A 19,285-nucleotide genomic window follows, 5' to 3' on the forward strand; every position below is an offset into this window, starting at 1 on the left:
GCTGCTTCTTGCTACAATCCCTTTGCCTGGCAACACGTCTTTTCTTTTTTTCCTTCCTTTTGAAATCTTTTAAACAGCAGGCGGTCTATTGTTCCGACCCGCACCAAATACGCTCGAACTGACGTTTTCTCAGCGATTTTATTGCTTTCGCGTTTATGATTAGCCATCTACATTTAAATACAGGGTCAGCGTATTTCAAGAGTACGCATGAGCAATAAATACGCTTTGCGATCGCCTCAAATAGCCGGGTACTAAGGATCACCTTAGTTCTTCAATTTTTTAATATATTTCCTTTTACTAATACCAAATAAAATTAAGAGAATTTAAACTACTAGTATATAAAGGTATATGTTCAAAACATTTAACAAAATGATAAATTTACCTTCGAAAGGGACAAAAGCAGGAGAGGGGGAAGTAGAACACTGGCTAATAAAAAGGGGTCCCCACCTGAAAAGTTCTGAGAAACGCTGTCTTATACTATTTACTAACTTGAATTCTCAATGCTATTAAAATAGAGCTAGATCAACGAAACTCGAGAGTTCTTTTTTTAATATACAAGGAAAACAAACCACGTACAAGTCAGTCGAAAATTCATTTATTTCATTGCGTAAGTTGAGTTATTTTAGTCTTCACAAATATTTTTGAATATCAGACAAAAATATAACAAAATTATCAACAACAACGTCATAGATATTTAAATAAGAAAACGCCGATTGTTTCTTTGTAAATAGTACAACAACACGTAGAAGGAACGCACTAGAAACGATACAAGAAGATATTATGTATATCAAACATTTGACAAGGCACAACGTACTGAGAATATAGCTTAGTTATACAACAATGCAAAAATATTTTTAAAAAATTAAAAATCACTTTTTCCATCTGATAAGAATCAAGTCATCTTAAATTTTGGACATATTCATTATTGATTGTAAATTTGTAATTTATAAAATAAATATATTCAAAACGAAATTTCAAAACTGGAAATACAAAAGTCTAATCTCACAAAATGAAGGCATACACGTAAAAAGACCATGAAAATTAAGAGATCCTTTTTATTTTTTAAATCTAAAAGTTAAAAGTCGTGAAATTTTAATCTTACTACTACTACTAACTTCTCTCTCTAACGAAGCTTTTCTTTTTGCTGTACATAATATGCACTACGCCAAGGTTTCTCAACCTTTTCCACTGGCGTACCACCAACAGCGTCTCGCGTACCACAGATTGAAAACCCCTGCACTATGCGAAACGAAATTATATGTAACACACTTATTACATTTCAACTGATTGATTTTCTTTAATGCAGAAAGAATAAGATGAGGAAATAATGACTAAGCATGACCTATTGGTTGAAACTGTTTACTCTTTGTGGATGGTGTATTTGTGTGTATGGATACATCTTTCATTATGCTAATTGTTAAGTATAGTCAAGAGCAAAAATAGATACCTCTCACTGCATTTATATTTTTAATCAATAAAATTGAACCAATGGGTAGTTCTGAATGCAGTTTTCAATAACTCACAAACTTACAAATTTCTTCTCCATGTGAAAGGAAATTCTACTCAAATCGTTTCATCTGTTCCGAAGTTACTGATAAAAAGAAATATATAGGAGGATATCTTTTCTTTCTATCGATTGTACAAAAAAAGCTTTCAGAGATATACATCAACACAGTTTTAATTGGAATATATTAAGATATATCAATTACAGCGTACTCTTATTTTTCTTAAACCTGTACTATTTTTATTCTAGAGAAACGTACATATAAAATGCATAACTATACGAATCAATGAATATATATAAAAACAACATTAGGAATAAAACAAAGTCAGGTTTATCCTGTGGTCTGTAATTCGGAGTAGTTCCAGTGAATCTGATTTGAATTGTGAAAAACTATGTGGCCAGAGCATTGGCTCCTAACGCCATTGACTTTTTCGACCGGATTCGCTTCTTAATACAAGCAACTTAGACGTCGGGTCAACGTTGCAAATTCCATGCTTCCCGACCCTACATACACCAAAAATACGTGAATTATCCATTCGGATATAAGGGAAACTACTGTTAAAAACAATTTAACAAATTTAAATTTTGATATAATACATCTTACATTTGTTATTTCTTCAGAAAACCAATTCCAAGAAAATAAAAACAAATATAACAGTTATATGAATCCACTCCAAGTCTATGTTCACAAGCATCCTAACACACACTATTTCCGTGTGGCTTTAACGAACACGGCGCAAGGAAAGGAACATTAAAAACCTAGTCTTTACATATCTGTGTCAATTTCCACGTTATTCGTAAAACAAACTGTACTAATGCATAAGCACTTTTTAATCAATTGTACTTCCGTCAAAAAACATGCAATGTCAAAATAGAGAGTGTATACAAGTCTACTACGTATGTTTGCATGTATTGATCGGAAAACACCAATAATAGAAAAAAACAACGTATATTTATGAATAATTAACAAATCTGTTTTCTTTTAAATCCTATTATTATTTTCTCTATATTGTCTTTCATAGGTAACTTCACTTTACAAAATTATACGTACATCTCAATCATATTTCCGAAGAAAATAATTTTTAAGTTTCACGTGTAGAAATTATGGCAGGTCTTCAACAATTATGTTCAACAGTATCATATTTGTTGATGCCAAAAATCTATTGGTATGTAAGTATATCCATATCTACAATATGACCATTTTTATGCTTGATGTTGCTATAATTAATCTTCGATCCTCTACAAAGCAATGCAATTTCTCGAACAAATTTGTCATTTATATTTAGTCCACCATTTCTAGCTTACTGTTCTTTTGATGCTCCAGCCTTTCAAGCACTCTGTATTATTATTATTATTATTATTATTACTATTTATGGGAAGATTTTTTTTTCTTTCAAATGTAATATTATTTTTTTAACACTTGTTTACTACACAAATTTCAAATTACAATTCTGTGACTTTTGATAGTACTTTCCTATACTCAATACAATATGAACCGTCCGTTATTCCATTTCTACATCCTCACTAAATCCCAAACAATAAATTATTTTCTGCATAGATTCATCAAAGAATCATATACTTCAACTTAACTATTTGTCGTCTTTAAATACTCAATTTCCTAAGTACAAACCAACGCAGTTCAACTATTCTATAAATTTAGTAAATTAACATGTTTAGCATTTTATTATAAAACATACATATATTGATTATTTAGAAAAAGAAAGAGACATTAGTTCAATGAATATAATTATGTCAGTATCAATTATTTTGATATCACTTCCATGTAACTGCACTTATTTCCTTCACTTGAAGTAAGTTTCCCAGGATTAATGTACCAAGTATCCGTCCAATGACGATTAATCATGACTACAACCATTACTGTTTTCTTTTTACTTGAGGATGAAGAAACTCATCGAAAGGGATTACTTTATTATTGTAGTCTTGCAGTAACACGTACAAGCAATAGGCCTTCGATCAATATAACCATCCTCAAGCACAAGAGGAGAATATCGTAACAGAAAATAATTTTATATATACTAGATGAAGCTATAATTGAAAACTCTTCAATTTTTGCTCCGTAATAAAATCAAAATCATCACTCTCATCATTCTGAAACTTAAGATATGCTGAAGTAAATAATAGCGAGTGAAGGCGTCGAAATATGAAATCTAGTCAAATATTGTACTTGTGTCAACTGTTGTTTCGGCTAGAAAACTAATGCAGTCCCTGCTCATTTCCATGGCGATCGCCTTTTTATTTTCCCTAACTAAACATCTTACAAAACTGGTTTTGAACTTTGTTACTCTAATGATAAAAAACAATAGAATTGAATTATAATTGCGTAATTTACTACTCTTTGCAGGTACATATATTCAGTAATTTTATTTCTTGAGAAAGGCCATTTCAAGCTCATCTATGTTTGCTTAAAAGGAGAACATAGTTGTCTGCATGATAACAGCGAGGAAGTAATGCACCTTTTTACCCAATCTACTTTCAAAATTAAGGCTTTTGAGAGAAGTAACTACTTTGGAATTTTTGAGATGCAAATTTATTATGAAAGCTATGGCTACCAACGGTATTACATACTCTGAAAGTATCGAAGAAGAATCCGCATCATTCAATATGGACAACTCATCTCTAATACATTGTAGCTTACCGAAAAATAATATATTTCATAAAATAATATGTTTTCTCCTAATTATTGTTTGATAATCACTTGATACTCGAATAAAAAAAAAGCTACAATATTTCACACAAGAAGAAATACTGAACATACGAAAAAGACTACAAAAAGATACTGAACAAACACTTGCACAGAATATAACACAAAATAAAAAAGAAACAAACATCATTCAGACATTTCATTCAATCTAGTTCACTTGAGTTGGCACAACTCTGTGGTGTTTAAGTTAATTTGTACTTTTCTTTGAGATATGATTGGCAAGATAAGATCACTAATTGTAGCGTGTTGCTGAATAACGGTCTACATTTATTTGATGTATTTTGTGTTTAATAGATAAGTAGAATAATTCTGCTGCAATACTTTCAATGGACTGATCACAGAACAACACATTCAAATAATTCAACAATAAAGATGGATAGATGTATTATGCACGCTTGTAACACAACTAATTTATGGCTGTACTATTTTAACGTTCATTCTCTACAGAGTCAACCAGCTTTAGTTTAAGAGCTCCGGTTTGATTTTTAGTGAAAGTACTTGTGATTTAGATCCCACATAAAAGTGAAAAATGCGTTCAAATATAATCTGACAGAACCGGATAGATGTTAAGGTAGGTCCTTATTCATCTTTCCTCTTCATTTACTTAAAACAGTAATTTTGAGCTTATAATATGTACTCCCCAATTATTATAATTAATGTCGTCATTGTTTTACCACGCAAATATCTAACATACTTATCTATACATGTATGGGATACATGAGAAATCATAGCTACCAAAATGTCCTTATATCCAATATCGTGCCAGTTTAATTTTCAGTAAATGAGATACCAACTTTATCATATCCTATGCTAAGGCGGATTAAAAAAATTGGATAATCATTAGCTCAATAGTATTCGTTCTTGCCATGTTACAGTTTGATTAATGGAAAACAATTGGAACATACACAAACCTTTAGCCCCGGAAACATTTTAACGCGAATCCTAAATTAACGGAGTTCCGGAGCTTCCTTCGTCCCAAAACTGCCTCTTAACCCAGCTGTTCAAGAAAAAGGCTCCTCCTCCTCTTGCGCCCGCCACGTTGAAGTCGTCTCATTTTCCCAATCTTGAGCGATTGAGATGTTTGGATGTTTCATATTTTTTTTCTTTTTTTTTTAAAAAAAAAATATGAACTAAGAACTTCATGTTATGTGTAATGTTTAAAAGGGACGTGTCAACAGTAAAATTTTCTATGCAATCCGTTCCTAAGGAACACATTTCCCAAAATTCGTGCGAGTGAATTAGCATTTTATGCATCGAAAAACTCTATATACCAAACTTTCGACTTTACATCCAGTAGTTCAGAAAAGCTTCCTTGTCTCCTGCATCCGCCATATTGAATCTACTTCGGGATAGAATTTCCGAAATCGTTAGAAAGCCCTGTTATGCCAAATTTCGTGCCTGTTCATCCTGTGGTACAAAGAAATGAATAAAACCGTGACAAAAGTTGCGAACGAAATGTCGGTGTCAATACTTTGCGACGAAGGTTGCCATTCTAATGTGCACGTTGTCAATATAATTCCAAGACGAATAACCTTTGACATCCTTACATACTCTGCTACAATTGTTTACGCTTCTGCTCTGATTTGTGACCTGTCACTGTGATGATAAATAGCTCAATATTATTCTGAGATTTCAATTTAAGACGTTGGTGAAAAGTTCATTGGAATCTATTCAAGAGTTTTCGAACTATTGAGGCCATACATACATAGGCTGTCCGACGAAGCTGCTATAATAAGAATAAAAATAACTTTAATAGTTTTTATCTGGTCATCAGAAGATCTTAAACCTATGCAGACATATGATGTATTTCTTAGTATTAGATGTCTATTCTACACTATTACATGGATACAACAGAATATACAAGTCATTATTGGTCATGAACTGTAAAGAAAAAAATAACGCATATATACCGAGACATAATTAGTAATTTTTTAATTTTTAATTCTATAATTTTTTATAAGTATTTTCTTAACTGAAAATATGTGAATTTTACTGGAATTTGTTCGTATAACGGCCTATATTTTTAGCCTATGGTCTAGTTAGATTATCTTTCTCTGTATTTAAAGAAGTGTTTTACGCACGTATGATTCACAATAATTTCTTTCTATTTTCAATTTTGATTTATGCAAAACTGAAACACTGGAAATTGTGTGTTCGTTTTCTTATGATTGTTTTGAAATGCGAGAACATGGGATAACAATAGTTTTGAAATCAAGTATATGCTCGTTGTTCCTATCTGTTATACTGCTTTTGTGCTTTTGTTATTATTCAATAGGAGCTATCACGTTCACAAGTAGCTTGATAAACTCTAGACATCTTTCTGGGAAATAGTTAGATATGCTGTTCAGAACTTTCTAGCCTTTATTTAAGATCTGTTACAAATTGCATTTTGTAAAAAGAAAGAAAAAAACAGTTTAAACACGTGAAAAATGGGAAAGACATGCATGCGATTTTTTTTTTTTTTTTGGTTCTATGGAAACTTTTTTTTATGGGATTATCAACAATTTACTCTCCTTTTTGTCATTTTCGTAAGGTTCTTGTAAGTTTAACGTCACATGATTATGCACCGAAGCCAATGGAGACGGTGGTGATAAGGTGGATGATGGAACAACGAAAATTGGAGAACATCGATAAAATCCACGCACGCAGTCTTTATTCACAATTAAGTCTACTTGAAGGGAACTAGGATCGACACCAAAGGTAAGCTGTACGACTGAGCTATCGCGACCCCCATATTCGTAAAATGACATCAAATCCATTACCTAACTACTCTGGAAGATGATTTGAAATTGAAAAGTGAAGATGCGTATTTTACTGGGAAAGTTAACGGATATAACGAAAATAGCAAACAGAGCACAAGTTTGGCCAATAATAATAATAATAATAATAATAAACAAATAATATTGATGATGAACAGAAAAGCAAACATCGATAGAAATATTTCTCAACTTCCAAAAATTTCTCGTACCTTAAAACGATTTCTCAGAAACACAACTTGAAACCGGTTTTAAAACCATCCATATGCATCAAGAAGTTATTAGAACATACAGAAAGTACATTCCTGACAATTACAACTGCAGTATTAGAAAAGAGGTATCCTTCTGTACGCAGAGAAAAAAGGTACAGACTGTCACGTTTGTTTAGTATTATTAAGATGTATCCCTGTGAGGAAATTTTACTTGAAAAATTTACTTGTGTGACAGTATTACTTTGAAAAAGTCTCCAGTTCCCTCCACATACCCTATCAACGATTCCCCTATCACACATTCTGCTAGTCACAATGATCTTGGTGTCATCTTTGATTCAAAACTCACATTGGGGCGCGGTGGCTCAGTGGTAGAGCGTTCACCTCTGGTGCTTGGGGTCCCGGGTTCGATCCCAGCCTCCGCCAAGTGAACTTTGTGGTGGACAAACACCGTGCTCGTGGGTTTTCTCGGGGTTCTTCCGTTTCCTCCCACTTCCTTCATTCCACCATTTCACTCATCTCTCATAATCACCGTCTCCTTTAGCCTAACCGGCATAACCGTGGGACGTAAAACTTAAAGATTTCATTTCATTTCATTTCATTTCAAAACTCACATTCTCTGACCCCATCTCCTCAATACTAAAGAATTCAATGCGCATGTTGGGACTTCTTTATCGATTCACCGAACTACGCACTGTTTCTTCATTAGCAACTTTTTATAAAACTTTAATAGCACCCAAGATCGAATACTGCTCTCCTATATGGGCCATGGCAGCACCTACACATCTCTCCAGACTTGATTCTGTTCTCAATTTCTTCCTCGCTATAGTCCGTTTTCGTGTTCCTGCACTTCGATCATTATCTAAGAAGGAACTCTTGCGACATCTTAATATTCAGACTCCTGAAGTACGCAGAATTATCTCTGACCTGAAGTATCTACATAAAATAGTTAATGAAAACTTAAGATCGGAAATATTACTTCAGGAACTATCCTTACGTGTCCCTTCCCGCATCACCCGGAATATCCACCTATTCCATCTTGCCCGTCCTAGGTTGGCTATTATACAAAGGTCTCTTTTTTATAGAATACCAAACTGTTATAATCAAGTAACAACTGATGTAGACATTTTTCGAGCTACCCAGTGTTTGAAAGAGCAATTAAAAGAGTTTTGACGGAATAGTTTTACTTTTACACTCTTTTTTTCTATGTTATTGTTTTTGTTGTCTTGTTTTTTTTTTCTTTCTTTTGTTAGCATGTCCCTGTGTAAAATGGCAAAGTTATGCTGTATCTGGGAATTTATTCAATAAATAAATAAATAAATAAATATATATATATATTTTCAATTATTGAAGCAAGCGTAACGAACTTCTACTATCTGACTCGATCGGCGTTTGTCCTGTCCGTCTGCTCCACAACTCTCGTACAACTTACCCGATTTTAATGAAACTTGGTACGTGCCCTTCTTCCACTTGCAGAAACAACCCTATTATTTCGGGTTGCAATCCATCAAGAACAAGCCGGTAAGCTCAGGGCAGGGCGAACCTGCTGGCTCCGCGCTGTAGCGTGTGAATGTGGTAGTACTGACAGCACCACTTGAGACGTAGACCGACAGTTTAAAGCGGAATCCGAACCACCCATAATGAGTTCAAATTTCAATGGTTTCCATCGAAAAAAAAAAAGAAAAAAAAACTTTCGCTCGCTTCTACAATACACAGTAAATATCACTCCTTAATTATTTCTCAATACATACGTAACTGAATTTTAGCCCCACATCATCCAGAACAAGTGAATGAACGAATGGACATTTGAAAAGTGAAGGAATGGACATTTAAAACGAAGTAATCCATCATTTATCTGTACAGGTTTATAATCTTCCATACCAAGTTAAAACTAGTTGAGCTTTCCTGTTTAACTCGTAATAATTACGTGTAGTTCTTTACCTATCAACCATAAGCTGGAATGAAGGTAGGACCTTAGGATCCAGAAAATTAAGCTGGCATGCTCAAGATATAAGGACAATTTGACAGGAATCATTATCTTAATTTTTCTGCGGTTTAGTTCAGATTCTACGTTACAGAGAAAAACGTAAAACAATCTGTATTTATAAACGCACCAAAAACACATGTATTCAATTCTGAATACATATATATATTTTTAATCAATTGGATGAATTTTTCACTAAAGTTCCAACACTATTTCGTTCCGCATGAAATTGCGCCAATTGACTAGAAAAAATTTGTTTTCAATTCTTTAAATAATGTGAATAGAATATTCAGACGAAATACGTGTAAAAGAAAATAAATACACTTCTCATCACAGTTACAAACTTATCAGCATAAAGTTTAACAATGATCTGTAATTAGTTAAATCTTAAAACAATACTCTTTATATTTTCTAATTAGAAAACAGATATTTAGTACTTAAATCATACCAATACAAAACAGAGGTTACACCTCATACAAAAAGAAAAGTCACTAAATTACATATCAAAAAGTAATCACCAGCCATATTTATACAGCTATGCTAAATCAACGATATGAGATTGTCTTCATCTATTAACATACGGGTTTAAAAAAAAAATACATATATATATTTCATTGTTAACTGGCTAGGAATAATGAAATTGCTATCATCAAATAAAATTTCAGTAAGTTATATGATGTAATGTAATTCGAACAATAAAAAGATATGATTGAGATGGGAATCGAACTTGGGTCCCAGCGTAACCGTATTACACTTCCTATTTAGTTAGTCTTTAGACCAGCCATATGTTTTTACTCTTGAGATTAATACTTAGCCATTCAGACTACAATAACTAACCTCAACTATTATTAAGCTTGGACAGCTCAGTATCAACGTAACAATAACTTAACGATGTAGCAATCAAGAGTTCCAATCGTAATATATTCATGTAATGGTAAAGCATGCCGCATTTATGGCTTGCCACCACTTTTCGAAGAAAGAAAAAAAAATCCTTGAAATAAGAAAGACTCATCGACCGATCTGAACTGATTTAAATATATATTTTTTAACATTGAGAAAGTTTTAATATAGCTTTGAGAATATTATCTTTTACTGAATAATAGAAGTCAAAAGAATAAAAGACCAATATTCCTCATGCATATCCTTTCAACCTTCACAATGTGCAAGGCACTTTAGTAAGTGCATATTTTAGTTTTATTTACTAAATGGGGAAAAAGAAAAGCAGGAAACACAATTTAATCTAAGATAATATTGCAATAAGACAAAATATAGAAGATGAAATATTGTCAAAAGATTGTGATTGTCAATGTACACCATCTATTAATTACTAATATTAATTTTGTATGTATTAAAAATTCTGACGAATTTATGAATGCATAACCTTGTCACTTCCTCCACGTTGTCGTCAAACAATAATTATGTCTGGAATTATGTAGTATTATTTAGAAGCGATACCATATTCTTTTAAATAGTATATTTCTTCCTATTGATATATATATTTCTATGTACGTCTTACGTTAAAAACTCACGTACATTACTTTCGTTTACATGCATTTTTGTTCCAGTATTTTCACTATCTATAAATTTTTACAGGGCTAAAGTTCTTAAGTAATAATAGAGAAATGTCCGAGATAAACATATTTCCGATACCCATAATCTTTGTGTCTCATTCCTACCATCAGAAAAACTTAAAATTCACTGATTTTCCTCGTAGATTTTCTCAATACATTGGAGATCCTTACTGTGACCAAGTAAATATATAAGTTATGCACATAAAATGGTGTCTGACAATATGTTTACAAAGCAAGTAGCAGCGGAAATACTGATTATTTGGTTAATCGGATTTAGATTACTTAAAAATTCTACGAATTTCGGAAGTATACACACTTTCCAACTTTATCAACTACCTACTTTTAAGAATCTCACGACCTGAAATGTACTTTCTTCATGAATCAACCTATTCTTCACTTTCTACTTTAAGAAACATTTTTAGTTTAATTTTTACGTCCCACTATTACGTATTTCAAGCTAATGGAGACTACTGCACTAGTATTTTCACGTAGATCCATTACAGTAGATTCTATCCATTTAATTTTGGCATGTAACACACCGCAAGAAATACTTAACATCGAGTATCAGATGTATCATACTCAAATTTTATTTGATCACAAAGCTGTTACAATTAATTTTGAGATTTTCTTTTAGTTTTTCATGTACATTACAATGTTTGAATTATTATTTCCATTATAAATATTAATTTAACTTCTGCAGGCATACTGACTACGAAAGTAGTAGAGAATCGGTATTTCAAATCCTTGATAGAACGAAGTAAGTACAGCATTTTAAAAAGTTGATTCCAATGCGAAAAGTAAGTATTGCTATGTTGGCAACGCACTAAAGAATATGCCCATAATCTTTAGCAAAATTAATTTGCAAATAATGAATTTTGCAACTAAATACGCTAAATACTGCCATCATGTTATTTAAATGTAAGTAAATTGACTGGAACTTTGGATCTCATGTATCTCTTATTGTACACTTGGAAATGTCTGGTACATAATGTCTGGCATAGTAAGAATACTCTCTAATCTTATTTCTGTAAGAAATTGTCAAAATTATTTCAGTTATTTCTTTAGAATCAATATAATGAACCATCGACGAATATAGGAATAGCTATTGTGTTGTTTTGGACTTCCGTTTGTTTCTGATTAATCCGTTTCCAAAATATAAAACAATCAACAGGCACTCAAAGCCTATTATGGTAACTACTATGTGGATTTCTTTATTAATAAATTGATATATTTTGTGTCCTTTCAAGGAAGCCCGCATGATAAACGTATCAAAAATGTATATATTCATCGGTTTCGGAATGACATACAAAAAGTGATTTACATGTTACGTAATAGTATTGAACGTCTCTTCATGTCTGAACTTAACACCTAAACTTTTCCTCCGTAAAGTTACATTTCCTCGAGTTTTAAATTTCATTTTTTTTCACACGGTTTCATACAACAATCAAAAAATTATGTTAGTTTTTTTCCCAATCGGATGCAACGAAATATTCCTTTATCATCTATCAAATGGATAAGATAGTTTGTTGTAGATTAATCAGTTCTTTGTGAGATCGATAGCTTTCAACACAAATTTTTACATCAGTCATATTTCGAGATGTATATAATACTAGTCGTGTGTAATATTTACACATACACACATTTTCAATATTTAAAAAAATCATTATATACAGATACTTGGGAGTGACTTTCAAGTCACCACATTGATATAATAGTGTAAAATTGCTACTTATTTTGTATTTAACAAACTGAGTGGAAGTAGATTTTTTTTAAAAATATGTCCTACACCCACTGCTTTTTCTAAATTGATTTATTCGGCTTTATTATTCTAATTACTATGAAATATGCAACATAGTACTTCAGCTTTATTTTGTGTAACATACACAGACTACGTTTATTACCTTAATATTTATAATGGAGACAATGGGCATTTTAAGTACAATTATCAGAATCGGCAATCCATTAACGAACACAACTGAAGTTATACCATTTAACAAGCGACGTTCTTTTCTTTTAGTACGTCATTACATACATGTACAAGGTAAGTCCTTCTTCTAAACAGAAGGACAAGTGCGTGTCAATACTGGACTAATTAGTTACTCATTAGCTTCACTGTTAATTTAGTCATACCACATTTACCCCACTGGTTATTGAAATTGGAAGAGTTTTCACTTGAGAGCGAAACATCATGTTGATCCGAATTCTTTCATCCACTTTTCATACTTCTCTAGATCTTCTTTAGAAACACTCTTGTTACATTTTGCTAACGCCTCTTCAAAGTCTTGCATAGTAACAGGAAGATCCAATTCTTCCTTCGGTAGCTGCTTTATTTGATCAGGCCTTAAACCAGCTATTTTTCGTCTCATGGACATCATTGATGCATCTCTAAGGCACAAAAACACAAATAAACGATCATATTAATAGTAGTAAAAGCTATATGAAGTCACAAAACCAGATTGAAAGCAGATGTAACCAAATGTCTAATTCCAAAATAAACACTATTAGATGCGTGAATTGTACATGAATTACTAAAATAATAATAATAATAATAATAATAATAATAATAATAATAATAATAATAATAATAATAATAATAAACTATCCAACACTGTGGATCATTCCTACCCCAAGGGTAGATCTCACAGTTTGTTGTTGTCTTAGACGTCACAATTGGTTTTAAAACTTTTTCCATAAATAACAAGTACTATTTAATTGCTTAATTTTATATTAGCACGTTCAAGAACACTAAATGCATTGTTACCTACCAGGGATAATCTCACTACTCGTAGATAATATACTCTAATACCAGATTTTACCACATAATAGACAGCATTACCAATACGAAAAAAAAAGTGTCAAATGAAAGGAAAAATTAAAAAAATAAAATAAAATAAAAAAAGAAAAAAGTGCAACGAAGTACGGAAAAGCTTTAAATATACCGGAATATTTCGCATAACGCGTTTTTATTTTTTATTATTGAATACATTTACACGAATTACATAGGTTTACCAATTAAAATTTTTACAGCCTTCAATTCCCGCCTGGAACTCATGTGCCTTGGATCCCACATTAAGCAGTAGGTTCATGTTTTATATAGCCTTGCTACTGAAAAGTTCGCAAACTCAAATACAATCCAATATATATATATAATTTTTATCTGAATAACAATAACCAAATAAAAAGAGTTCTCATATTCTCAGCATATACAGTTGGAAATACTGTATAAGTCGAGTCGAATACTAACTTACGATATGACGATATTAGCTACAATTGAGCAATGGGGGAACGGTATCGCAGTCACAGAACGCTCACTTTTGGTGTGGAGGTTGCCTGGTTCGATCTCAGGCCATGTAAGTTTGGGATGGATAACATCTAGTTCGTGAGTTTTCTCGGAGTTCCCCTGTTCCTCCTACACGCTCATTAATCATCCACTCTCTTTAACTCAAAGGCAAAAAAACTGAGAAATTTTCGTTTTTCATTTACAGCTGAAGATTTTTACAACTAATGTTTAAAGATATTTTTTTTTGGTATTATTTGATTTATAATTTATTTCTTTCATTTCTAAACTTTTTTTTTTTTTTTAATGAATACATTTAACTTAAACCCATTGTACACAGACCTCGAATAACGTTGTTCTGGATAACGCGAATGCTATTTGGAATCAATTGATCACACAATGCAAAGTATCGCTGAATACATGATTATCATTATCCAACTCCTATAAAAGATAGTGTGAATTGACAGGTTGGTCATCATCATCATTCAGAAGCAAAGGAGTGGAATCAGTTTATCTCAAAGGAGTAAATTTTTCCATCTAAATTGCAATTTCGAAGCTAACTGCATCTAAATTTGCATTTTTGCAACTTTTAATTTTGTTTTCTTACATATGTAAAAATGATTCAGATTTGGCTCCCAAATTTCGGACTTGTTTTTAAATAACCTATGCCTTTAACCATTTTGTTTGTACTTTGGTATTACATGTTTTACTTTATTCATTTTTTTTAAAATTTTATTCTACACTAGCGAAGTTCAGTTGAGAGAAATCTCTCCTATAATAAAAATATAATCAAAATTGAGTGTATTATTACTTACCTACAAACATTGGTAATATCAGCACCAGAATATCCTTTCAGTCTCGTTGCAATCTCCCTCAGGTCTACATCTGGATCTAATTTTACTTCTTTTAAATTTATTTTCAATAAACTTTCCCTGCCTTCTCCTAAGGAATAATAACAAATTCTTGCAATTATAACTGATAATATTAAGATCAATATTATTCAGTAATAACAATTTTATTATTTATTGTACAATTATATTCAGAATAAGACTTCCTCAAATGAAGTTTCTTTCCCAATAATTTCCGAATGAGTAGTGCAATTTGTGTAATGTGCTGCAAATGGAAGATATAATTTAAGGCAGGAAGCATCGCATTCCCACTGATCAATTTGTTCATATATATTGACAGAATGAACGCATATGCGTCATAAATTAAGGAACGAAAAGGAAAGAGTTGCATAAAGGACAAATGCCTCCAGAGGGCAGCAGTGCTGCTCTATTGTATCTTTTAGCGAAGTCCTGAAGTGGAGTACAAGACAAGAAAGAACTGATGCGAAAGAGAGTCTGTAAAGTGCATAAGAGGCAATATGAATTGGAACAATTGAATCGTAACAAGACACATTTATGCGATAAATTGCAGTGGTGTACCACTTACAGAATTGCCACAGGGTAAAGGCGAGCCAATAAGGTAAGGTAGTTCTATGTGGGTTCTTTCGCGGACATCCAGTTGTGGAACAAGATTCAAGTAACACAAAATATCTCACGGAGTTATAATTGAGGGCGACAACATATAACATTATCCATCGATGCTCGATATACCCACTTTGATATTGTTTCTGACCGGACGATCTGTGTCAAGTACGATTCGCAGATTATTACATGGAAGCAAGCTGTCTACAGCAAAGAACTGGTAGAATGAGTAGCGATTGTTAGAACTCTTCACTGATGAATCTCACTTTTCTCAGAACAATGACTCTCGACGAAGACTCGTCCAGAAAAGAGGGACACGTTGCAACATACAACATTATTTAAAACTCACATACGATATATGAAAGTGCAGATGTTCTAATGTGAGGTAGCATTTAGCTTGAAGCTAGCACAGAACTAGTATGTGTCCTGCGCATAACTACGGCAGTTCAACGATTTTTGGATGGTAACTTGGACCTTCATGTTGGCCTTATGCACATCAAATAGGCGAACTCTTTTTAGAAGAGGATAACACCCACCAAGTAAAGCCTGTCTAGTCGACCGGTACCTGGAAAGACTATATTTAACAAATGGAATGGTCATTGCTAGAACCTTAATTCAATCAAGCACATATGTGCTGCTATAGGAAGGTACATGGTTTACTCTGTCCTCCGTCCCTGTGAAGCCTGAAAGATCTTAATATCTTTAAAAGTCTTTCCGCCAACAATGAATCCAGTCACTGGATCTGGTCCACACTTTTATTTATTAACAATTGCAGCATTGGTGTAAGACCTGTATTAGAGTCCACGTGGGATCATTTTTCTTGATTTGTTGTGAAAAAAGATGACTAATTAAAAACTGTTACGATTGATGAGCATTACATTTTACTAGTTGGCGACAGTTTCAAAGGCCAAGTGCGAGGAAAGACTACTAATCTGATTTCATCTATTGTACAGTCGCTTTTAGAAGTGCATTCTCGTCTAAAGCATGGTCGTCATAAATTGAGGAACAAATGGATATCACACAGTAGGTTTAAAATCAACTAATATGGTGACCATATCTTGTTTTAGAGTCTGCTAGCAAACGTTTTCCCTGCATCTTTACAATCCATCACTTTATATAGATAGCAGATCAGTAAAAGATTATTTGGGTGGTCCCATGTCAAAACGGACTAACTACATTTTTTATGGAATTGAGACAGAGTGACATTTTGTGAACTGAGAGTTTTATCATGCCAGAATGAACCAAGTTTGTAGCTTCTTTAGTTTGCCAAAGGATGGAGTAAGTTGTTGTTTTGAGTGGATTCTATGACGAGTGATGAACATTTCAATTCTCAATACAAATGTCACTCTATTTCAATTTCATCAACATGTAGTTAGTCCGTTTTGGCGTGGGACCAAGTCTCTCAAATGTTCCTTGTTTTGTTCGTTTTCTATGTAATGTAAGTAGAATACGGTGATCGGTGGTTATCAAGTTGCAAGTAAAATTTAAGTACCTTACTGGTTAATTTTAAATTACATTTTCACGTATCAACCGACCGATATCCATTTGTTTCTTAATTCATGACAAATAGTGTTCAAAAGGGAAGGTATTTTTTAACGCGTCTGTGCAATATGCGAAATCAAATAATCTTCCCTCACACTTACATCTTGCAATTGTTACAAACTAGTAACTACTAGGCTCATCAATAGTAACACCTCTGATTTCTCAACAGGGATTCATATAAGAGAAACAACCCATGATTCGCAAAATCTTGGATTTCGACACCACATATGGCACATATGGCAAGCTACACGAAACAATAAGACTTATTTTTCACCTGTGATACGTATTCAAGATTCGTAGATTCTTGCTCAGATACCGAAATATTTGAAGATCTCAATTTCAACACTAAAATATAATGATATGCATCAACTGGTATTATAAACCAATGAAGGGCAACTTTTTCGGACTACAGTATCATGCTTAATTCAGATATTTACATTTATGCAATCCAAGATTTTCCTCACTACACTTATTAAAGAAATAAATATATGTTTAAAAAAGAATTAAATATAGAATGTTCTTAATTATTGATCATTATACTGAAAATAATACTATAATTTGAAACTTATATACTAATTCGGCACACTTCGGGGCGAATTAGTTTCATTAGTAGTTCGCCTACTATGTGATACGTTAACAGTAAGGTTCTGATTTTGCACATGCATTTATATCTTCGACTTCTGCGAAAGTTACGTTCAGCTTCCATCAGCCTTCAGACTTTCTACACGTCTGGCACCTTCTTTGCCATTGAGATCAATTCACACCACACAGCAGTCAGCCAACACAGGAGTTAAAGAAGGAGGTGGTCTCTCGACGAGTCTGCTTATTATAGCGCTACATAAAGCCATAATGGAACTTGACACAGGAGGAACTATAGTCACAAAAACAGTAGGGTCAATCCATGCAAAGTGATCGAGAAAAAAGAAAAATTGCCGCTCGACCATCTCCAAAAAATCTAGTTTTTTCATGAATGTTTATCCTATATCAGGGTACTTCAAAACCACAATTAATTAATTTTTACAACATCCCATGGCGACGCGACGGTTGCCTCCATTTTGCGTTTTTTTTTCGATTTTTAGGCGTTTACGTTGTTTTGAATATCTCAGCATGTATTTGTCCTACGAAATTGAAAATTGTTGGACGTCTCCAACTCGTGCAGAGCTAAAACTCTGATCTCTTAACATTTTTTCATAAAACCACTTGAAGGAGGTGAAATCAGGATCTCCAGTAGAAACATTTTTGGACATTGAAGACATGTTTGGGAAGAGTATAAACAACTGACGTATAGGTCTAAATTTGTGTGTGCATGTAGTCCGGGGTCATAAGTTAATACACAAAAATTTACAGACTAGCTGCTCCCAAAGGCCTGGAAAAAAAATCGTAAAGTTGGGGAATTATACCAAATTAGCATATTTCACTGTTCAATATCTCCAATGGGCCTGGATTTAAAAAAAGCTGAAATTTTGGGAATAATTAGTCCTTTAGTATACCATAACACACAACAAAGCGCGTTGTGTTTTTGAGCAGAAGGGGGTCAAAGTATAAATAATGACGTCATACTCTAGGAGGTGTTTTGTTCATAAAATCTACTGGAAATTTGTTGTGAAGTAAAATAAGGTAGGGTGAATGGTTAGTCCAGTCAAGGCTCTCAAGCTCGTTTCTTTCCTCTAGTTGTGACACTGTCTTATCACATCCACAGCAGCACTGGTGAAGAATGCCGCTATCAGCAGAAGGCGAGCAAAGTCAAAATGCACCCTTGACAAAAAAATCCGTAAGTACTCCTTGCTCTTGCTGCTTGCTATATCAATGATACTCAATCATGTTTATTCTTGTTTTAACTGTCAACTCATGCTGGAGACTGTTGTCCTTTCGTTTGATCTACATTCTCAAGTCAGTGAACATTTACTCGCTGTAAATACTGACTGTGGAATGTAAACGTCATTACTTAATACTTTGACTCCCTTCTGCTCAAAAACACGAAACGCGCTTTGTTGTGTGTTATGATATACTAAAGGACTAACTATTCCCAAAATTTCAGATTTTTTTTTTTTTTTTTCCCAGGCCAAGTGGAGATATTGGACAGTGAAATATGCTAAATTGGCATAATTTCATAACTTTACGATTTTTTTTCAGGCCTTTGGGAGCAGCTACAGGTCTGTAAATTTTGTGTATTCACTTATGTCCCCGGACTACATGCACACACAAATTGAGACCTCAACGTCAGTCGTCGTCTTCCCAAACATGTTTTCAA

The 19,285-nt window shown here is 33.1% G+C and overlaps 1 protein-coding gene across 2 annotated transcripts in view; it reads right to left on the bottom strand.

Moving 5' to 3' along the window:
- Positions 1-573: 573 nt before the first annotated feature.
- Kat60 (katanin p60) overlaps positions 574-19,285 on the bottom strand; it is a 59,873-nt gene continuing 41,161 nt past the window's right edge. For both annotated transcript variants that reach the window (XM_081727175.1, XM_081727168.1), the window contains exons 11-12: positions 14,839-14,965; positions 574-13,131 (exon numbers count right to left, since the gene is read on the bottom strand). In XM_081727175.1, coding sequence (XP_081583301.1) covers positions 12,933-13,131; positions 14,839-14,965 — 326 coding nt within the window. In that variant the 3' untranslated portion in view covers positions 574-12,932. The remainder of the gene's footprint in view (positions 13,132-14,838; positions 14,966-19,285) is intronic.

The sequence above is a fragment of the Thermobia domestica genome, chromosome 1 (assembly GCF_964235325.1).
Source record: "Thermobia domestica chromosome 1, izTheDome1.hap1.1, whole genome shotgun sequence".
Lineage (NCBI taxonomy): Eukaryota > Metazoa > Arthropoda > Insecta > Zygentoma > Lepismatidae > Thermobia > Thermobia domestica.